The 24,149-nt window shown below is 37.7% G+C and overlaps 1 protein-coding gene across 1 annotated transcript in view; it reads right to left on the bottom strand.

Moving 5' to 3' along the window:
- NLK (nemo like kinase) overlaps nt 1-24,149 on the bottom strand; it is a gene marked incomplete in the record, with an annotated part of 697,670 nt that overhangs the window by 297,026 nt on the left and 376,495 nt on the right. The window contains 1 exon segment of the mRNA XM_053706265.1: nt 1,234-1,335. Within this exon segment, the coding sequence (XP_053562240.1) occupies nt 1,234-1,335 (102 nt within the window).

Genomic DNA, 24,149 nt, shown 5'->3' with positions numbered 1-24,149 from the left:
AGTGTGTGTGTTGTATGAGTGTGTGGTGTGTATGTTATATGAGAGTGTGTGTAGTATGTGTGTTGTATGAGTGTGTGTGGTATATGAAAGTGTGTGTGTGTGTGTGTGTTGTAAGAGAGTGTATGGGGTGACTGGGTGTGTTGTATGAGAGTGTGTGTGGTATGTGTGTTACATGAAAATGTGAGTTGTATGATTGTGTGTGTGTTGTATGAGTGTGTGGGGGTGTGTATTGTATCAGAGTTTGTTATTACGTTTTACAACACTTTCAAATTTAACTACAATCAGCAATAAAGCATGCACATATTTTAGTCTCTTTGCCAAAAATTGCAGCTATCATGTTGTTTATTTCTTAAGAAATTTTCAGACCAAGTATAAAAATTGGGTCCAAAAGGTATGTGGTATCATGGCACTGGGTCTTGGGGGGAAAAAGTTTGAAGAACCCTGGTCTAGGGAACTCCACCACTCTCTCGTCCTCTGCTGGGCCACCAACTAATCTCCCTCCAGTGGGGACCGCAACCTGAGCCTCTGTGTTGGATGTAGGTACAACGTCAACACAGCATGCTGGGCAAAGTACTGTGTGACGTAGTTCTTACGTCCATATGGCGCAAGGGGTAAATTGTGCATTAGGGGTAAGTATATTGTAATCCATTGTACCTAAACTATTCCTAAAAAAAAAACTGTCAAAAAAAAAGAAAAAATGATTCATTGTACATCAAATATATAGATAGAGACACAAACAAATGAGGTGTATTTTCCACAAATCTCTTCAGCAAAGTGTTCCCACTGGTGCAGGAGATTGTGGGTAAAAATATGGGACTTAGGTTCTAAAACATAGGCTTCTAGACTACATCTTTGTTAAGAAATCTATATAGGTTTACTTCTCCCTGATTACTATTGCTTCTGATGTTGCTCATCTTGTCATTAGTGTTTCCCTATTTACATCTTTGTATAGCCATCTTTATCATAGTGCTCTGCATGCATACGGCCCATTCATATCATTGTACGACAAGTAAGCATTCTTTTGTTTTCCCTGCATTGTGACGTTTCTAAAATGTATTTCAAAACCATGATTGCAAAAATAAATAAATATAATAATCGCCGACAACCTAATGTTCCTTTAAAAACAAATAAATATCAATGTCAATTATTTTGAGAACTTCCTATTAGATGCTTCTTGTAATTGAACATTATACTACTTCTTAAAAATAAAAGATATATATATATATATCTTACCTGTTTATGAGGACCCCTGAGTATATGAGCCTTTGCACCTTCACAAGCTGTCCTCATAGCTTCAAGTGATGGTGTTCCCAACAAGTCTGTGATTAAATCCAACTAAAAGGAAACAAAATATGAAGATTGAAATATACTTAACAATTCAGAAAAAGAAACAACTAATGTAACCTTTGGTATCTACATCTGCTCACCTAGGTTTACTAGTACAGATACTAAGAAAACTAAGCAAAAATGACAATATACGTACATTGTAATCATGTTTAAAAGGAACATTAAACCTATTTTTTTGCCATTATTTAGATAGATCAAACAATTTTAACCAACTTTCTAATTTGCTTCTAGTATCAATTTTTTGTCGTTCTTTTGGTATCTTCTGTTGAAAAGCAGGGAATATAAGTTCAGGAGTGTGCACGTGTCTGAAGCACTGTTTAAGAATATTACCCATTTGCAAGAGCACTAGATGGATGCACAATTTTTCTGCCGTATAGTGTTCCAGACACCTACTTGGGTATACTATTGCATAATTGTAAGAGTATACAAAAAAGGAGTGCAAATCCCTAGATTAAAGGGTTAATTATTACTGTCCTTAGTAAATATCAGTAAGAATAAAGTATTGCTATTAAATGAAATACATTCACGCTTATATCTTTATTAGGACACAAAAACATTCATACCAGCAACGTAAATTAAAAACACTTAAGCCAGAATAATCATCAAAATACTAAAGACGCCTTTTACGTAACATGTAAACAACGGTTACTTAGCAACACCAGATTTGGAGCCATTAGTGAGTCAGGATTGGCCCACATACAATGACTTATACAACACTGTTTCCGTATATGTAACTACTTATTGATGGGCCATCAATTTAAAGAATACAAGACAAGTCTGTTATAGTTACTGAGTACCATTGATGTATTACATGTGGTATGTAAACAATGATCATCCAATCATACCAAACTTTGATACGTCACTTAGATACGATTGGCCCACATGTGATGACTCATTTGACACTGCTTTCTTACATATAACTACCCACTGACAACTCGGCATGTTTGATGACCAGAGGAAGGATTTGTATACAGATAAATAATTTGAAACAGCGGCGGACCGCACCGCCTGTGTTTTTTTTTTTCTTGTCTTGTTTTTCTTGTCTTCATTCTCTGCCTGCTGAAGTACTTAGCTAATATATTGCATCGATATAGAAGTAATTCAATGATTATTCTGGCTTAAGTTTTTAACTTACGTTGCTGGTATGAATGTTTTTGTGTCCTAATAAAGATATAGTGTGAATGTATTTTTTTTAATAGCAATACTTTATTCTTACTGATATTTACTAAGGACAGAAATAACCCTTTAAACTAGGGATTTGCGCTCCTTTTTTGTATACTCTTCTTACAATTATGCAATAGTTACCTCTCCTTTTTGCATATACCCTGGGGCATAGAACCTTAAATTATATTTTAGATTTCTATTTGATCCATAACAAGGTTTCTGTGTATAGTATTTTGCTGTCCTTCCCCCGTTTCTTGCTTTTTTCTACCTACTTGGGTATCTCCTCTAACAAAGAATACCATGAGAACAAAGCAAGTTTGATAATAGAAGTAAATTGGAAACTATTTTAAAACGATATGCTCTGTCTGAATAATAAAAAAAAATGTTATGCTCTATTCCATTTTTTCTTAAAGGGACATAATACTTAAATGCTAAATCACTTTAAACTGATGCAGTATAACTGTAAAAAGCTGACAGGAAAATATCACCTGAGCATCTCTATGTAAAAAAGGAAGATATTTTACCTCACAATCTCCTCAGCTCAGCAGAGTAAGTTCTGTGTAAAAAGTTATACTCCGCTGCTCCCAGCTGCAGGTAAAAATAAAAAATAAATGAAGAAATGAACAGCAGCCAATCAGCATCAGCAGTGCTGAGGTCATGAACTCTTACTGTGATCTCATGAGATTTGACTTAACTCTCATGAGATTTCATAGTAAGCTTCCTTTACCTGATTGGTGAAATAATATGAGAGTTCACGAGGCTCATCCTTTCAGCTGTCCCAGGACAGACATACTAAAATGCTGCTTAGAAATCCTTTACAATGGGATGTGGCTACTGAGGAACTTTTGAGGTAAAATATCTTTCTTTTTTACATAGAGATGTTCAGGAGATATTTTCTTGTCAGCATTTTACAGCTATGCTGCATCACTTTCAGGTGTTTAAACATTTGGGTATTATGGCCCTTTAACCTCAGTCCTTAAGTTTTCCCAACAGGCCAGGTTTTCATTATAGCTGAACCAGTGCACAGGTGAAATAATCAGCTGAGTGAGAGAATGTTTAGTAACCATGGTTACCAATCAGCTGATCGCCTGTGCATTGGTTCAACTATAATGAAACCTGGTCTGCCGGGGGTAATTGATGACCGTGGTTGAGAACCAATGCTCTATCCAATCCCTTTAAATTTAATTTTGACTTCACTATCCTTTTAAGCTTGTGCTTTATTTTTTATCAATTAAAAAAATACAATTATGCAATAGTTACCTCTCCTTTTTGCATATACCCTGGGGCATAGAACCTTAAATTATATTTTAGAATTCTATTTGATCCATAACAAGGTTTCTGTGTATAGTATTTTGCTGTCCTTCCCCCGTTTCTTGTTTTTTTCTACCTACTTGGGTATCTCCTCTAACAAAGAATACCATGAGAACAAAGCAAGTTTGATAATAGAAGTAAATTGGAAACTATTTTAAAACGATATGCTCTGTCTGAATAATAAAAAAAAATGTTATGCTCTATTCCATTTTTTCTTAAAGGGACATAATACTTCAATGCTAAATCACTTTAAACTGATGCAGTATGCGACAATAAAGAACAAGGTTTAACTATTTCCATGGGCATGATGAGAACGTGTCGTTATGCAAATCACTGCTTGTGAGCACACAACGACCTGTTTTTGTCATGCAGAGGGATTGCTGATCCAGTGCTGTTGTAGGTAATCCCTCTCACTGCAGGCCACTACATTGGTGATGTAGTGGGCGGCACTTCCATTCGCCATGAAAGTGCGTGGTGACATTAGAGAGAGGGATGGACCAGGAACTAGCAGGCAGTAAAGGGAGCTTGAAAATCAGAAGTTGAACTATAGTCAGTACTCAACAAATGCCCTCCTTCTTCAAGAAATCAAGTAATTATAATTACCTTCATCTGAGATTTACAACAGTGGGTCATCTTGAGTTTTCCTGCAGTTGGGAGGTGAGCCAGCTGAACGGCTCTAAATTTTCAGTATGCTTATGATCACCATCTATTGGTGATTATTAAATATGATAATCAGCCCTGGTAAAAGATTACATTTTGTCACATAATGTAACTAAAACATTAATGTCCAAAATGGTCTTGAGGGGGAACACACAGATGTCCATGTTGTCCAAAGCATGTACCAGGAGCTTTAAACCCACATTAAAAGTCAGGGATTCAGACTGAAGGTTTTTATCCCTTTAAAAAAAATGTTTCTAGGGTGAGACAAGATAAGGAGTTTGATAAAGGAGAAGAAAAAAAAAGATCTAAGCGTCTATAGAAAGTGGAATTTTTTAATCAGTTTGTTAAAAACGGAATTACATTTTTATCTGCTAATTTTAAGCCAAGGAAAGTATAAAAATCAGAAAAAGTATTTTTGTTTGAAGAAGAGAAAAAAAGTTATTGTTTTTTAGAAGTTTGTAGTTATGTCACATTCATACACCTGGCTGGTGTTCAGTCATGCAATAAATAAAAGTAATCAGTAGGCAAATGATGTGCCTGTTTTTTTGTTGTTTTTTTTTTAATGATTTGTTCAACCAATGTCAATAGGTGTTTGTGCACCTGGTCCTCAGAGCTTGCCAAAGGTTTGTTGTGAAAGCAACAGCTGAAGAAGCAAGAGGAACAACTTATCCCCTGAGAATAGTAATTGCTTTAAAAGTGCTCAGCGCGACTTGTTCAGGAAAGAGAGTCACCTGGGTATCATGTTCTTTTAAAGGACTGAAAGAAAATTAATAATGTCTGTAACTCTGATATGCATTACTCAAGCTAGAAAATATAGTATCAGGGTTTTAAATGTCATTTAATGATAATATGCAAACAGAGCATTGCAATATTTATGCAAAGCCTGAAAAGCAGTTCTAGTGATGGTGGCTTTTGCCATTTTATAAATTACAAGTCATTAATATCATGTGTTCTGAGAACAGGATTTGTTAAAAGGCAAAGAACCTACTGTCCTATAGCTGTAATCATTAGAGTGGCTCTTCCCATGCTATTCAAATGATGCCACTTTCTAATACTGTAAGCTTTATACTCAGGTGGGAGTTAGAGGCTACAGTTGGCTTTTTTACAGACTTCTTGAGTAGATGTAAACCTCTAGGAAAAGTGGGGAAACCCGCTTGTCGTGTGTTCATGATTAAATTCTACTTATAAGCACCAGAGTCTTTAAGCCACTGATTTGAACACGATTGATGTGAATAATCAATATATATATTTTCTATGAGAACAATTGTTATTACCCATTCCCCAGTTTTGCCTAACCAACGCTATTATATTAATATACTTTTTACCTCTGTGATTACCTTGTATCTAAGCCTCTGCAGACTGCCCCCTTAATTCAATATTTTGATAGACTTGCATTTTAGCCAATCAGTGCTGACTCAATGTTATCTATATAGCACACATTAACTAATACCCTCTAGCTGTGAAAAGCTGTCAAAATGCACTGATATAAGAGGCGGCCTTCAAGTGTTTAGAAATTAGCAAATGAGCCTACCTAGGTTTAGCTTTCAACAAAGAATACCAAGATAAAAGTAAATTGGAAAGTCGTTTAAAATTGCATACACTATCTGAATCACGAAAGTTTCATTTTAATAGACAGTCCCTTTAAATGCATGTTAATACCTCACAGCAACTTAAAAAACAAATTATATATATATATATATATATATACATATATATATATATATATATATATATATATATATATATATATAAAACATAATTTAATCATCTTCAGAAGAAAAAACGCTGCACTCACCAGTCTTGAGAATGATACATTTATTCAAAATCTCATCAGCTCATAGAAACATGAATACCCCCAGACGTACCTTTTTCAATGGTTAGTGACTCTACCCATTGAAAAAGGTACCAGCTTGGTACCGAACAAGCTTAAAAAGATAGTAAAGTCAAAATTAGATTTAAATGGATTGGATAGAGCATTGGTTCTCAACCACGGTCATCAAGTACCCCCGGCAGACCAGGTTTCATTATAGCTGAACCAAGGCACAGGCGAAGTAATCAGCTGATCAGTAACCATGGTTACTAAACATTCTCTCACTCAGCTAATTATTTCACCTGTGCAGTGGTTCAGCTATAATGAAAACCTGGCCTGTTGGGGAAACTTAAGGACTGAGGTTAAGAAAAAATGGGATAGAGCATAACATTTTTTTAAAGGGATACTAAAGTGCTTAAAGGGATACTAAACCCAACTTTTTTCTTTCATGATTCGGATAGATCATGCAATTTTAAGCAGCTTTCCAATTTACTTCTATTCTCATTTTTTCTTCATTCTCTTGCTATCTTTATTTGAAAAAGCAGGAGTAAAAGCTTTGGAGCCGGCCCACTTTAGGTTGAGAACCTGGGTTGCACTTGATAATTGCATGGCTAAATGCAGGCACCAATCAGCAAGCCCTATCCAGGGTACTGAACACAAATAGGCCGGCTCCAAAGATTTAATTCCTGCCTTTTTAAATAAAAATAGCAAGAGAACGAAGAAAATTTGATAATAGGAGTAAATTAGAAAGTTGCTTAAAATTGTATGCTCTATCCGAATAATGAAAGAAAAATGTTTTTGGGTTTACTATCCCTTTATTAAAGGGACACTAAACCCAACTTTCTAATTTACTCCTATTATCAATTTTTATTCGTTCTCTTGCTATCTTTATTTAAAAAGCAGAAAGCTTAGGAGCTGGCCCATTTTTCGTTCAAAACCTGGGTTACCCTTGCTTATTGGTGGATACATTTAGCCACCAATAAGCAAGCACTATCCAGGGTAGTAGCTTCAACATAATATTTCAAAGCTCTAACCACATCCAAAGAATGTAACAATCTTTCCTTAGAATTCTTAGGATTAGGACACAATGAAGGAACCACAATTTCTCTACTAATGTTGTTAGAATTCACAACTTTAGGTAAAAATTTAAATGAAGTCCGCAACACCGCCTTATCCTGATGAAAAATCAGAAAAGGAGATTCACAAGAAAGAGCAGATAACTCAGAAACTCTTCTAGCAGAAGAGATGGCCAAAAGGAACAACACTTTCCAAGAAAGTAATTTAATATCCAGAGAATGCATAGGTTCAAATGGAGGAGCTTGTAAAGCCCCCAGAACCAAATTCAAACTCCAAGGAGGAGAGATTGACTTAATGACAGGTTTTATACGAACCAAAGCTTGTACAAAACAATGAATATCAGGAAGATTAGCAATCTTTCTGTGAAACAGCACAGAAAGAGCAGAAATTTGTCCTTTCAAGGAACTTGCAGACAAAAATTTATCCAGACCATCATGAAGAAACTGTAAAATTCTAGGAATTCTAAAAGAATGCCAGGAAAATTGATGAGAAGAACACCAAGAAATGTAAGTCTTCCACACTCGATAATATATCTTCTAGACACAGACTTACGAGCCTGTAACATAGTATTAATTACAGAGTCAGAGAAACCTCTATGACTGAGAATCAAGCGTTCAATCTCCATACCTTTCAAATTTAATGATTTGAGATCCTGATGGAAAAAAGGACCTTGAGAAAGAAGGTCTGGTCTTAACGGAAGAGTCCAAGGTTGGCAAGTAGCCATCCGAAGAAGATCCGCATACCAAAACCTGTGAGGCCATGCTGGAGCCACCAGCAGAACAAACGAACGCTCTCTTAGAATCTTGGAAATCACTCTTGGAAGAAGAACTAGAGGCGGAAAGATATAGGCAGGATGATACTTCCAAGGAAGTGACAATGCATCCACTGCCTCCGCCTGAGGATCCCTGGATCTGGATAGATACCTGGGAAGTTTCTTGTTTAGATGAGAGGCCATCAGATCTATTTCTGGAAGTCCCCAGATTTGAACAATCTGAAGAAATACCTCTGGGTGAAAAGACCATTCGCTTGGATGTAACGTCTGGCAACTGAGATAATCCGCTTCCTAATTGTCTATACCTGGGATGTGAACCGCAGAAATTAGACAGGAGCTGGATTCCGCCCATACAAGTATCCGAGATACTTCTTTCATAGCCAGAGGACTGTGAGTCCCCCTTGATGATTGACATATGCCACGGTTGTGACATTGTCCGTCTGAAATCAAATGAACGATTCTCTCTTCAGAAGAGGCCACGACTGAAGAGCTCTGAAAATCTCACGGAGTTCCAAAATGTTGATTGGTAATCTCGCCTCCTGAGATTCCCAAACCCCCTGCGCTGTCAGAGACCCCCATACAGCTCCCCAACCTGTCAGACTCGCATCTGTTGAGATCACAGTCCAGGTTGGAAGAACAAAAGAAGCCCCTTGAACTAAACGATGGTGATCTGTCCACCACGTCAGAGAGTGTCGTACAATCGGATTTAAAGATATTAACTGTGATATCTTTGTATAATCCCTGCACCACTGGTTCAGCATACAAAGCTGAAGAGGTCGCATGTGAAAACGAGCAAAGGGGATCGCGTCCGATGCAGCAGTCATAAGACCTAGAATTTCCATGCATAAGGCTACCGAAGGGAATGATTGAGACTGAAGGTTTCGACAAGCTGAAACCAATCTCAGACGTCTCTTGTCCGTCAGAGACAAAGTCATTTACACTGAATCTATTTGGAAACCTAAAAAGGTTACCCTTGTCTGAGGAATCAATGAACTCTTTGGTAAATTGATCCTCCAACCATGTTCTTGAAGAAACGACACAAGTCGATTTGTATGAAATTCTGCTAAATGTGAAGACTGAGCAAGTACCAAGATATCGTCCAAATAAGGAAATACCACAATACCCTGTTCTCTGATTACAGATAGAAGGGCACCGAGAACCTTTGAAAAAATCCTTGGAGCTGTTGCTAGGCCGAACGGCAGAGCCACAAACTGGTAATGCTAGTCTAGAAAAGAGAATCTCAGAAACTGAAAGTGATCTGGATGAATCGGAATATGCAGATATGCATCCTGTAAATCTATTGTGGACATATAATGCCCTTGCTGAACAAAAGGCAGAATAGTTCTTATAGTTACCATTTTGAATGTTGGTATCCTTACATAATGATTCAATATTTTTAAATCCAGAACTGGTCTGAAGGAATTCTCCTTCTTTGGTACAATGAATACATTTGAGTAAAACCCCAGACCCTGTTCCAGAACTGGAACTGGCACAATTAATCCAGCCAACTCTAGATCTGAAACACATTTCAGAAATGCTTGAGCCTTCACTGGGTTTATTGGAATGTGAGAAAGAAAACATCTTCTTGCAGGAGGCCTTACCTTGAAACCTATTCTGTACCCTTGTGAAACAATATTCTGAATCCAAAGATTGTGAATCGAATTGATCCAGATTTCTTTGAAAAATTGTAATCTGCCCCCTACCAGCTGAGCTGGAATGAGGGCCGCACCTTCATGTGGACTTGGGAGCTGGCTTTGGCTTTCTGAAAGGCTTGGATTTATTCCAGACTGGAGATGGTTTCCAAACAGAAACCGTTCCTTTAGGGGAAGGATCAGGCTTCTGTTCCTTATTCTGACGAAAGGAACGAAAACGATTAGCAGCCCTATATTTACCTTTAGATTTTTTATCCTGAGGTAAAAAATTTCCTTTCCCGACAGTAACAGTTGAAATAATAGAATCCAACTGGGAACCAAACAATGTATTACCTTGGAAAGAAAGGGAAAGCAAAGTTGACTTAGAAGACATATCTGCATTCCACGTTTTAAGCCATAAAGCTCTTCTAGCTAAAATAGCTAAAGACATATACCTGACATCAACTCTAATGATATCAAAGATGGCATCACAAATAAAGTTATTAGAATGTTGAAGAAATTTAACAATGCTATGAGTATTATGATCTGACACTTGTTGTGCCAAAGCCTCCAACCAAAAAGTGGAAGCTGCCGCAACATCAGCCAAAGAAATAGCAGGCCTAAGAAGATTACCTGAACATAAATAAGCTTTCCTTAGAAAGGATTCAATCTTCCTATCTAAAGGATCCTTAAAGGAAGTACTATCTGCCGTAGGAATAGTAGTACGTTTAGCGAGAGTAGAGATAGCCCCATCAACTTTAGGGATTTTGTCCCAAAACTCTAATCTGTCAGATGGCACAGAATACAATTTTTTAAACCTTTTAGAAGGAGTAAATGAATTACCCAGATTATTCCATTCCCTAGAAATTACTTCAGAAATAGCATCAGGGACAGGAAAAACTTCCGGATTAACTGTAGGAGGTTAAAAAAACTAATTTAAACGCTTAGTAGATTTAGTATCAAGAGGACTAGATTCCTCCATCTCTAATGCGATTAAAACTTCTTTAAGTAAAGAACGAATAAATTCCATTTTAAATAAATATGAAGATTTATCAGTGTCAATATCTGAGACAGAATCCTCTGAACCAGAAAAATCATCATCAGAAACAGACAAATCAGAATGATGATGTTCATTTAAAAATTCATCTGAAAAATGTGAAGTTTTAAAAGACCTTTTACGTTTACTGGAAGGAGGAATAACAGACATAGCCTTCCTAATAAATTTAGAAACAAAATCTCTAATATTAACAGGAACATCCTGAGTATTAGATGTTGATGGAACGGCAACAGGTAACAGCCCACAGGGAAAAAAGTCAATTTAAGGTAAGAAAAAATTATTTATTCATATGCATTATCCCAAATAATGAAACTGACTGTCTGAAATAAGGAATATTGATCATCCTGAATCAAGGCAAATAAATGTTTAAACATATATATTTAGAACTTTATAAAAAAAGTGTCCAACCATAGCTTAGAGTGTCACAAAAATAAGACTTACTTACCCCAAGACACTCATCTACATGCAGTAGAAAGCCAAACCAATACTGAAACGAGAATCAGTAGAGGTAATGGTATATAAGAGTGTATTGTCGATCTGAAAAGGGAGGTAAGAGATGAATCTCTACGACCGATAACAGAGAACCTATGAAATAGATCCCGTAGAAGGAGACCATTGAATTCAAATAGGCAATACTCTCTTCACATCCCTCTGACATTCACTGCACACTGAGAGGAAAACCGGGCTCCAGCCTGCTGCAAAGCGCATATCAACGTAGAATCTAGCACAAACTTACTTCACCACCTCCACTGGAGGCAAAGTTTGTAAAACTGATTTGTGGGTGTGGCGAGGGGTGTATTTATAGGCATTTTGAGGTTTGGGAAACTTTGCCCCTCCTGGTAGGAATGTATATCCCATACGTCACTAGCTCATGGACTCTTGCTAATTACATGAAAGAAATTATATATATATATATATATATATATATATATATATATATATATATATATATATATATATATTATACAAAAATCAAACAGAGAGAATGTATTCACAACATACACTACTGTTGTGAAAAAGCAAGGGATAAAAAAAAGGCACACAGAATTTTGGTAAATAATCAAATTTATTAATTCCTATTTAAATCCCAAACCACATTTATGTGGATCACAAAAAGTGACAAAGTCAATCATACTTTGAAAGAGAACATTTTTAACTAAAACAGCAGAATTCAAAGACTAAATGCTACTAAAAGGCCAGAAACCTCTAAGCATACGTATGCTAATTAACTAGGGGTGCAGCCTACTATCTATGACTCAGACAGATATCTATAACATAGGCAGGTAACATATAGTAAGCAAAAAACCTTAAGTAAATTAACATTACGGTTACAAGTTAGAACATAAAAGAAACATTTTCATTTTATCCTAAATAGATCAGAAAAAATGACCGGCAAATGTCTTAGTATAGCATCTGAAATACAGACAATGGTGATTGCTGCTGGAAGTGCAAGTTCAGTTATTTTACTTAGCTGCTGTCTGTAGATCCATTATTCCAATTCAGAGAGGATGCAGCATTCAGAGTGTGTGATGTCACTTGCAGCCTAAGGTGTGGTTGTAAGCCTGCTGGCAATAGGTTCGATTGCAAGAGGTGTGTCCCAAAGGCCGAGAATCCGTCCACTGGATTGGTCAGTTGCTCAGGTGAAAGAAACCAGGCTTCCACCGATGTTATGTAGCTAAGCACATACCAGGATGCACCGTATACTCAGGAAAGTAAGTTGAAACAGCCACACACAAGAGCCAAAAGATTTCTCAGTAAAAAGGGATCTCTTATCTTTAAACACCTTCAGGTGGATATTGCACGTTCAGTCCAGCGCAAATAAGGAAACCACAATCTCCAATACTTAGCCGCTTTTCAAGCACACACGCTCTTTCTCAGCATGTAGTGTCAGCATGAAGTCAGTTCCAGGGCTAACAATAAACTTGTACCGTAATGTCTTTTCTTTGCTTTCTTTGAAAAATGCTTAGAAGAAAGACAGGAGTTGGTCGACCTCACTCCTGGCTAGTATAGCACATAGGTGCCAAAGTTACACAAAGTGCCAACGCACGTTTCACCCCTGCAGCAAGATTTGTGTCTAAGGGGTTCATCAGGGCATATTATTCCATACCGGATATCCTCTATTTATGGACCTACCTGTGACTCCACAGGTGATCTACTTGCTAAACACCTACTAATTTCTTAAAGCTGTATACAGCAAGGTGCCCTATTTTAAATAATACTTGTGTTCATAGTTAAAAAGTGCCAAAATATAGAAGCTTTGTTCTTATTTAAATTATTAAATTAGAGAAACTCAATTCCTAAGCTTTTCTAAACAAAGCTAAAAACGGCCTTTTAATGATCACTTCCAGATAACGGCGCACACTCTATCAGCAAAACACTTATAGAAAACTGGCAAATTCCAGCTTTTCATTTAAACCTGTTGGATATCTCGTTCCTAGTTTATAAATCCATTTTGCTTCTTTTTGCAAAAGGATTTTTTCATTATTGCCACCTCTACCATTAGTGATTCCTTTATCAATAATGATAAACTTTAAAGATTCCACATTTCTTTTATGAAACAATTCAAAATGTCTCGCTACACTGGTGTCATTGCAATGAGCAATATCATCACGATGTTCTTGTACCCGGTCCTTCACAAGCCTCTTCGTTTTTCCTACGTAAAAGACCGGGCACGAACATCTAAGAAGATATACTGCTCCCTCAGACTTGCAATTAAAGAAATATTTTATATCGTAAGTCTTACCATCCTGTACTGAGAATTGCTTTGCGCTATCCATGTGGACACAGTATACACAGTGTCCACATGGATAGCTGCCTTTGATCCCCCTGTCTTTTCTAAGCCAGTCTGCATCAGATGGACCCCTGGAAAATTGACTTTTTACCAGGATGTCCCTCAGACTTTTTGATTTTCTGGCTGTCATTAGAGGTTTCTCTCCAATTACATTTTTTACCTTGTCATCCAAAGTCAAAATGTTCCAATTTTTATTCATGACTGACCTAATATTGTTCCATTGATTGTTAAATCTAGAAATAAATCTAATGTTTCCCCCATCTAATTTAGATTTACCTACATACAAGAGGTCATCTCTCTGGGTCTTTCTGGCCTTCCAAAGTGCCTTTTTAAGGGACTTATTGGAGTATCCTCTTAGTAAGAACCTATCCTTCATCATTTTAGCATGTATATCAAACTTAGAAAGGGATGAGCAGTTCCTCCTTAAACGGAGGAATTGTCCATAGGGAATGCCTTTCTTTAAATGTGAGGGATGGCTGCTCTGAGCATGAAGAATATTATTAGTGGCATTTTTCTTCCTATAATTCTCAGCGACTATTCTATTACCCTCTTTTTTGATGGTAATATCAAGGAAATTAAGCTCCTTGGGATTGGTCTCAGAAGTGAGGATGATGTTCCTGTCATTATGGTTTAATTGGTCAACAAACAAGTTGAACTCTTCTTCAACACCATCCCACAAGACAAGAACATCATCCACATACCTAACCCACATTAGGACCTTTTCATTGAAAATATCACCGAAAACCTAAAAGATATCAGACTCCCATGCCCCCAAGTGCAGGCAGGCATATGTGGGGGCACACACTGCCCCCATAGCCGTGCCCCGCAGTTGACGATAGACTTGTCCATCAAATGAGAATACATTATTGTGTAGGACAAATTCCAGCAGTGAAATTACGAAGTCTGAGTGTTCAGAGAAGGATTGACCCCTTGTCTCAAGGAATTTCCTAATAGCCTGTAGACCTATTTTGTGAGGAATTGAGGAGTACAATCCTTCTACATCCAAAGATGCCAGAATTGTTTTTTCATTGACCATTACTCCATCCAATTTTCTCAAAAGGTCCGCCGTATCTTTTACATACGATGGTAATGTTAAGAGGAAAGGACGTAGATATTTATCTACGTAATCTCCAATGTTTTCCGTAATGCTGCCTATTCCGGAGACTATGGGTCTCCCCGGAGGGCATTTCATATTTTTTTTTTTTTCTTTCAAAAGAGCTTTATTAAAGAAAATTCAAATGTTTACAGGCTTTCCAGTCGTTCCAAAGTAAATGTAGTTACAAAGTTGTTTAATATATTAGAAGATAAGAAATATATGACATTAGCGCTGGTGCCCCCGAGCTTGCAGGATTGTTAATCAGTTCACTGATAGGTGGTCTGTAATAACCAAGGGGTTAGAGCACAGTTCAATGAGCACTTAAGTGATAAGAGTCCAAGAGTCCATCAGTGCTGCGTCCCTAGTGCTCGATGTTTTTTCCCACCAAGTTATGCAAGCATATAATAGGGTCACCAGCTGATGAAAGGTAAGAGGAAGCAAAAAGGGGGGGGGGGTCCTATCTTCATTTGGCCGATTAAAGAGGTTTGTGTGGGTCAGGACTGCTTCATGTTGTGTGCCCACTGTTTAGTGTTGTTTAAGGCTCGCTTGCGTTTGACCTGTGGGGGGGGGGGGGGAGAGGTGACGGGGGAGGGTGGAGAGGAAGACGGCGTGGGGGGGGGAGGGGGTTTAAGATGCAGTCTGTCCTGTCTCACTCTGTCCGTCATTCATGTCATTTATGTATGGCATTTCATATTTTTATGCAGTTTTGGCAAGATATAAAACACTGGCATAACCGGATGTTCTGGAAATAGAAATTTAAATTCTTTTTGGTCAATAATCCCTTTTCTTCTCACCTCATTTAACAATTTAAAAAGAGAATTCTGGGTATGTTCTAAAGGGCTACCTCCAAGTATTATGTACTGATTTTTATCATGTAACTGACGTTTCACCTCGTTGATATAGAGGTGTTCATCTAACAGTACTAGGTTGCCGCCCTTGTCGGCAGGCTTTATCACCACACCCCTAGCCATACTCCGTTCTTTTAGAGCTTTTCGCTCTCTTGGCTTCAGATTGTCATCTAATTGTTGAGGTATCAAGCTATCTATGTCTTTTTCCATTTGTTTCACAAATAGATTGACTGCTGGGACCAATGAGAGAGAGGGCATATAAGTAGACTTAGGTTTAAAACACAGTTTTTCACAAACTATTGCTTGTGTGGTATCTGTGTTTTCATCCAGAATATTGTCAGCTAACAAAGATTCTAGATCTGCCAGAGCTGACTGATCGTCCATATCCAAATTATGTACTTTTTTTGATTTCATAATAATGGATAGGACAATTTTTCTGGCAAATAGATGTAAGTCCTTAATTAGCTCAAATTTATCAACCATTGCAGTAGGGCAGAAAGATAACCCCTTTTTCAGGAGTTCTACATGAGCCAAATTTAGGGGAAATGAGGAAAGGTTAACAATCTGTAATTCATCATCATTATGGCTATTCAATAGCCCCTGCGTGTACCCCTTCTCCTGGATCTCCCCCTGCTCTGAACATATTGGTCTCCTCTCCCCCTGTTCTGCCTGGTTTGGTATCTCTTTTCTTTTACTGGAGTCCCAAAGGGATCTTTTCCTTTTTCCCCTTCTGTTCTTTCTCCTCCTTCTTTTTGACTGATACCAAAAGAGTTTTTTGAATTACTTAATTCTGAGTCTGATACATCTGTACCTGAGTCATATGTGCCTTTCTGGGATTTGTAACTATAAACCCTTCCATTTTTGTAGTCATCCTGATCTCTCCTAAGTTTCCTACATTTCCTTGCCTTAATGTCAGTTTTTAATTTAGATACATTCTGACTTGTCTCACCATTCAATTTTTCGAAATTGGGATCATTCTCAAAGGAATTTACTTTAATTAAAGCTTTCTCAGCTTCCCCTTTAACTTTCTCCAATCTTTTATTATTTCTTTTCATCATCATATCCATCAGATCAAGAGAGGTTGTGGAGAGTTTCTCATTCCAATCCTCCACGAATGAGTCACCCTCCTCATCCTCTCTTGTATTTGCTCCTGGATCTAATGAAAGTCTTAAACCTCTAGGGATACTTTTTTTGTCAATATAATTTGCTAAACTGGCATTTTCTGCCTTAATTTTTAGTTGCCGGCCTAGGAGATAACGATATCTCCTAAAGGCACTAAAGATTGTAACATTTTCTTCATCCTGATCATCCCCTGCTACATTATCATTAGCTAGTGAGTCTTTTAACTCAGCTTCCCATAAGTCATCTGATAGAGTGTACGCCATATTACTGATTAACTGAGTCAAAAAATGTGAAAAGATGGGATAAATTACAGGGGCTAGATAGCCACCCCTGCAGCAGTCTACTTCAATCTCAAAAAAGATAGGATAAAGGAATCCTCAATTTAATATCCTCAAAAATAAGTATCAATGAAAAAAGTGTATGAGAGAGTAGATAATACTGCTAAACCAAAAAAAGAATAATTATTCTCTGGTGCCACCCTTGAAAATGAATTATACAAAAATCAAACAGAGAGAATGTATTCACAACATACACTACTGTTGTGAAAAAGCAAGGGATAAAAAAAAGGCACACAGAATTTTGGTAAATAATCAAATTTATTAATTCCTATTTAAATCCCAAACCACATTTATGTGGATCACAAAAAGTGACAAAGTCAATCATACTTTGAAAGAGAACATTTTTAACTAAAACAGCAGAATTCAAAGACTAAATGCTACTAAAAGGCCAGAAACCTCTAAGCATACGTATGCTAATTAACTAGGGGTGCAGCCTAACCTACTATCTATGACTCAGACAGATATCTGTAACATAGGCAGGTAACATATAGTAAGCAAAAAACCTTAAGTAAATTAACATTACGGTTACAAGTTAGAACATAAAAGAAACATTTTCATTTTATCCTAAATAGATCAGAAAAAATGACCGGCAAATGTCTTAGTATAGCATCTGAAATACAGACAATGGTGATTGCTGCTGGAAGTGCAAGTTCAGTTATTTTACTTAGCTGCTGTCTGTAGATCCATTATTCCAATTCAGAGAGGATGCAGCATTCAGAGCGTGTGATGTCACTTGCAGCCTAAGGTGTGGTTGTAAGCCTGCTGGCAATAGGTTCGATTGCAAGAGGTGTGTCCCAAAGGCCGAGAATCCGTCCACTGGATTGGTCAGTTGCTCAGGTGAAAGAAACCAGGCTTCCACCGATGTTATGTAGCTAAGCACATACCAGGATGCACCGTATACTCAGGAAAGTAAGTTGAAACAGCCACACACAAGAGCCAAAAGATTTCTCAGTAAAAAGGGATCTCTTATCTTTAAACACCTTCAGGTGGATATTGCACGTTCAGTCCAGCGCAAATAAGGAAACCACAATCTCCAATACTTAGCCGCTTTTCAAGCACACACGCTCTTTCTCAGCATGTAGTGTCAGCATGAAGTCAGTTCCAGGGCTAACAATAAACTTGTACCGTAATGTCTTTTCTTTGCTTTCTTTGAAAAATGCTTAGAAGAAAGACAGGAGTTGGTCGACCTCACTCCTGGCTAGTATAGCACATAGGTGCCAAAGTTACACAAAGTGCCAACGCACGTTTCACCCCTGCAGCAAGATTTGTGTCTAAGGGGTTCATCAGGGCATATTATTCCATACCGGATATCCTCTATTTATGGACCTACCTGTGACTCCACAGGTGATCTACTTGCTAAACACCTGCTAATTTCTTAAAGCTGTATACAGCAAGGTGCCCTATTTTAAATAATACTTGTGTTCATAGTTAAAAAGTGCCAAAATATAGAAGCTTTGTTCTTATTTAAATTATTAAATTAGAGAAACTCAATTCCTAAGCTTTTCTAAACAAAGCTAAAAACGGCCTTTTAATGATCACTTCCAGATAACGGCGCACACTATCAGCAAAACACTTATAGAAAACTGGCAAATTCCAGCTTTTCATTTAAACCTGTTGGATATCTCGTTCCTAGTTTATAAATCCATTTTGCTTCTTTTTGCAAAAGGATTTTTTCATTATTGCCACCTCTACCATTAGTGATTCCTTTATCAATAATGATAAACTTTAAAGATTCCACATTTCCTTTATGAAACAATTCAAAATGTCTCGCTACACTGGTGTCATTGCAATGAGCAATATCATCACGATGTTCTTGTACCCGGTCCTTCACAAGCCTCTTCGTTTTTCCTACGTAAAAGACCGGGCACGAACATCTAAGAAGATATACTGCTCCCTCAGACTTGCAATTAAAGAAATATTTTATATCGTAAGTCTTACCATCCTGTACTGAGAATTGCTTTGCGCTATCCATGTGGACACAGTATACACAGTGTCCACATGGATAGCTGCCTTTGATCCCCCTGTCTTTTCTAAGCCAGTCTGCATCAGATGGACCCCTGGAAAATTGACTTTTTACCAGGATGTCCCTCAGACTTTTTGATTTTCTGGCTGTCATTAGAGGTTTCTCTCCAATTACATTTTTTACCTTGTCATCCAAAGTAAAAATGTTCCAATTTTTATTCATGACTGACCTAATATTGTTCCATTGATTGTTAAATCTAGAAATAAATCTAATGTTTCCCCCATCTAATTTAGATTTACCTACATACAAGAGGTCATCTCTCTGGGTCTTTCTGGCCTTCCAAAGTGCCTTTTTAAGGGACTTATTGGAGTATCCTCTTAGTAAGAACCTATCCTTCATCATTTTAGCATGTATATCAAACTTAGAAAGGGATGAGCAGTTCCTCCTTAAACGGAGGAATTGTCCATAGGGAATGCCTTTCTTTAAATGTGAGGGATGGCTGCTCTGAGCATGAAGAATATTATTAGTGGCATTTTTCTTCCTATAATTCTCAGCGACTATTCTATTACCCTCTTTTTTGATGGTAATATCAAGGAAATTAAGTTCCTTGGGATTGGTCTCAGAAGTGAGGATGATGTTCCAACAAGTTGAACTCTTCTTCCACACCATCCCACAAGACAAGAACATCATCCACATACCTAACCCACATTAGGACCTTTTCATTGAAAATATCACTGAAAACCTCAAAGATATCAGACTCCCATGCCCCCAAGTGCAGGCAGGCATATGTGGGGGCACACACTGCCCCCATAGCCGTGCCCCGCAGTTGACGATAGACTTGTCCATCAAATGAGAATACATTATTGTGTAGGACAAATTCCAGCAGTGAAATTACGAAGTCTGAGTGTTCAGAGAAGGATTGACCCCTTGTCTCAAGGAATTTCCTAATAGCCTGTAGACCTATTTTGTGAGGAATTGAGGAGTACAATCCTTCTACATCCAAAGATGCCAGAATTGTTTTTTCATTGACCATTACTCCATCCAATTTTCTCAAAAGGTCCGCCGTATCTTTTACATACGATGGTAATGTTAAGAGGAAAGGACGTAGATATTTATCTACGTAATCTCCAATGTTTTCCGTAATGCTGCCTAAGTCAGAATGTATCTAAATTAAAAACTGACATTAAGGCAAGGAAATGTAGGAAACTTAGGAGAGATCAGGATGACTACAAAAATGGAAGGGTTTATAGTTACAAATCCCAGAAAGGAACATATGACTCAGGTACAGATGTATCAGACTCAGAATTAAGTAATTCAAAAAACTCTTTTGGTATCAGTCAAAAAGAAGGAGGAGAAAGAACAGAAGGGGAAAAAGGAAAAGATCCCTTTGGGACTCCAGTAAAAGAAAAGAGATACCAAACCAGGCAGAACAGGGGGAGAGGAGACCAATATGTTCAGAGCAGGGGGAGATCCAGGAGAAGGGGTACACGCAGGGGCTATTGAATAGCCATAATGATGATGAATTACAGATTGTTAACCTTTCCTCATTTCCCCTAAATTTGGCTCATGTAGAACTCCTGAAAAAGGGGTTATCTTTCTGCCCTACTGCAATGGTTGATAAATTTGAGCTAATTAAGGACTTACATCTATTTGCCAGAAAAATTGTCCTATCCATTATTATGAAATCAAAAAAAGTACATAATTTGGATATGGACGATCAGTCAGCTCTGGCAGATCTAGAATCTTTGTTAGCTGACAATATTCTGGATGAAAACACAGATACCACACAAGCAATAGTTTGTGAAAAACTGTGTTTTAAACCTAAGTCTACTTATATGCCCTCTCTCTCATTGGTCCCAGCAGTCAATCTATTTGTGAAACAAATGGAAAAAGACATAGATAGCTTGATACCTCAACAATTAGATGACAATCTGAAGCCAAGAGACCGAAAAGCTCTAAAAGAACTGAGTATGGCTAGGGGTGTGGTGATAAAGCCTGCCGACAAGGGCGGCAACCTAGTACTGTTAGATGAACACCTCTATATCAACGAGGTGAAACGTCAGTTACATGATAAAAATCAGTACATAAGACTTGGAGGTAGCCCTTTAGAACATACCCAGAATTCTCTTTTTAAATTGTTAAACGAGGCGAGAAGAAAAGGGATTATTGACCAAAAAGAATTTAAATTTCTATTTCCAGAACATCCGGTTATGCCAGTGTTTTATATCTTGCCAAAACTGCATAAAAATATGAAATGCCCTCCGGGGAGACCCATAGTCTCCGGAATAGGCAGCATTACGGAAAACATTGGAGATTACGTAGATAAATATCTACGTCCTTTCCTCTTAACATTACCATCGTATGTAAAAGATACGGCGGACCTTTTGAGAAAATTGGATGGAGTAATGGTCAATGAAAAAACAATTCTGGTATCTTTGGATGTAGAAGGATTGTACTCCTCAATTCCTCACAAAATAGGTCTACAGGCTATTAGGAAATTCCTTGAGACAAGGGGTCAATCCTTCTCTGAACACTCAGACTTCGTAATTTCACTGCTGGAATTTGTCCTACACAATAATGTATTCTCATTTGATGGACAGTCTATCGTCAACTGCGGGGGACGGCTATGGGGGCAGTGTGTGCCCCCACATATGCCTGCCTGCACTTGGGGGCATGGGAGTCTGATATCTTTGAGGTTTTCGGTGATATTTTCAATGAAAAGGTCCTAATGTGGGTTAGGTATGTGGATGATGTTCTTGTCTTGTGGGATGGTGTGGAAGAAGAGTTCAACTTGTTTGTTGACCAATTAAACCATAATGACAGGAACATCATTCTCACTTCTGAGACCAATCCCAAGGAACTTAATTTCCTTGATATTACCATCAAAAAAGAGGGTAATAGAATAGTCACTGAGAATTATAGGAAGAAAAATGCCACTAATAATATTCTTCATGCTCAGAGCAGCCATCCCTCACATTTAAAGAAAGGCATTCCCTATGGACAATTCCTCCGTTTAAGGAGGAACCGCTCATCCCTTTCTAAGTTTTATATACATGCTAAAATGATGGATAGGTTCTTACTAAGAGGATACTCCAATAAGTCCCTTAAAAAGGCACTTTGGAAGGCCAGAAAGACCCAGAGAGATGACCTCTTGTATGTAGGTAAATCTAAATTAGATGGGGGAAACATTAGATTTATTTCTAGATTTAACAATCAATGGAACAATATTAGGTCAGTCGTGAATAAAAATTGGAACATTTTGACTTTGGATGACAAGGTAAAAAATGTAATTGGAGAGAAACCTCTAATGACAGCCAGAAAATCAAAAAGTCTGAGGGACATCCTGGTAAAAAGTCAATTTTCCAGGGGTCCATCTGATGCAGACTGGCTTAGAAAAGACAGGGGGATCAAAGGCAGCTATCCATGTGGACACTGTGTATACTGTGTCCACATGGATAGCGCAAAGCAATTCTCAGTACAGGATGGTAAGACTTACGATATAAAATATTTCTTTAATTGCAAGTCTGAGGGAGCAGTATATCTTCTTAGATGTTCGTGCCCGGTCTTTTACGTAGGAAAAACGAAGAGGCTTGTGAAGGACCGGGTACAAGAACATCGTGATGATATTGCTCATTGCAATGACACCAGTGTAGCGAGACATTTTGAATTGTTTCATAAAGGAAATGTGGAATCTTTAAAGTTTATCATTATTGATAAAGGAATCACTAATGGTAGAGGTGGCAATAATGAAAAAATCCTTTTGCAAAAAGAAGCAAAATGGATTTATAAACTAGGAACGAGATATCCAACAGGTTTAAATGAAAAGCTGGAATTTGCCAGTTTTCTATAAGTGTTTTGCTGATAGAGTGTGCGCCGTTATCTGGAAGTGATCATTAAAAGGCCGTTTTTAGCTTTGTTTAGAAAAGCTTAGGAATTGAGTTTCTCTAATTTAATCATTTAAATAAGAACAAAGCTTCTATATTTTGGCACTTTTTAACTATGAACACAAGTATTATTTAAAATAGGGCACCTTGCTGTATACAGCTTTAAGAAATTAGCAGGTGTTTAGCAAGTAGATCACCTGTGGAGTCACAGGTAGGTCCATAAATAGAGGATATCCGGTATGGAATAATATGCCCTGATGAACCCCTTAGACACAAATCTTGCTGCAGGGGTGAAACGTGCGTTGGCACTTTGTGTAACTTTGGCACCTATGTGCTATACTAGCCAGGAGTGAGGTCGACCAACTCCTGTCTTTCTTCTAAGCATTTTTCAAAGAAAGCAAAGAAAAGACATTACGGTACAAGTTTATTGTTAGCCCTGGAACTGACTTCATGCTGACACTACATGCTGAGAAAGAGCGTGTGTGCTTGAAAAGCGGCTAAGTATTGGAGATTGTGGTTTCCTTATTTGCGCTGGACTGAACGTGCAATATCCACCTGAAGGTGTTTAAAGATAAGAGATCCCTTTTTACTGAGAAATCTTTTGGCTCTTGTGTGTGGCTGTTTCAACTTACTTTCCTGAGTATACGGTGCATCCTGGTATGTGCTTAGCTACATAACATCGGTGGAAGCCTGGTTTCTTTCACCTGAGCAACTGACCAATCCAGTGGACGGATTCTCGGCCTTTGGGACACACCTCTTGCAATCGAACCTATTGCCAGCAGGCTTACAACCACACCTTAGGCTGCAAGTGACATCACACGCTCTGAATGCTGCATCCTCTCTGAATTGGAATAATGGATCTACAGACAGCAGCTAAGTAAAATAACTGAACTTGCACTTCCAGCAGCAATCACCATTGTCTGTATTTCAGATGCTATACTAAGACATTTGCCGGTCATTTTTTCTGATCTATTTAGGATAAAATGAAAATGTTTCTTTTATGTTCTAACTTGTAACCGTAATGTTAATTTACTTAAGGTTTTTTGCTTACTATATGTTACCTGCCTATGTTATAGATATCTGTCTGAGTCATAGATAGTAGGTTAGGCTGCACCCCTAGTTAATTAGCATACGTATGCTTAGAGGTTTCTGGCCTTTTAGTAGCATTTAGTCTTTGAATTCTGCTGTTTTAGTTAAAAATGTTCTCTTTCAAAGTATGATTGACTGTCACTTTTTGTGATCCACATAAATGTGGTTTGGGATTTAAATAGGAATTAA

This window comes from Bombina bombina, chromosome 3, assembly GCF_027579735.1.
Source record: "Bombina bombina isolate aBomBom1 chromosome 3, aBomBom1.pri, whole genome shotgun sequence".
NCBI lineage: Eukaryota > Metazoa > Chordata > Amphibia > Anura > Bombinatoridae > Bombina > Bombina bombina.
The sequence above is the reverse complement of the archived record's forward strand: the minus strand, read 5'-3'. Positions and strand labels throughout refer to the sequence as shown.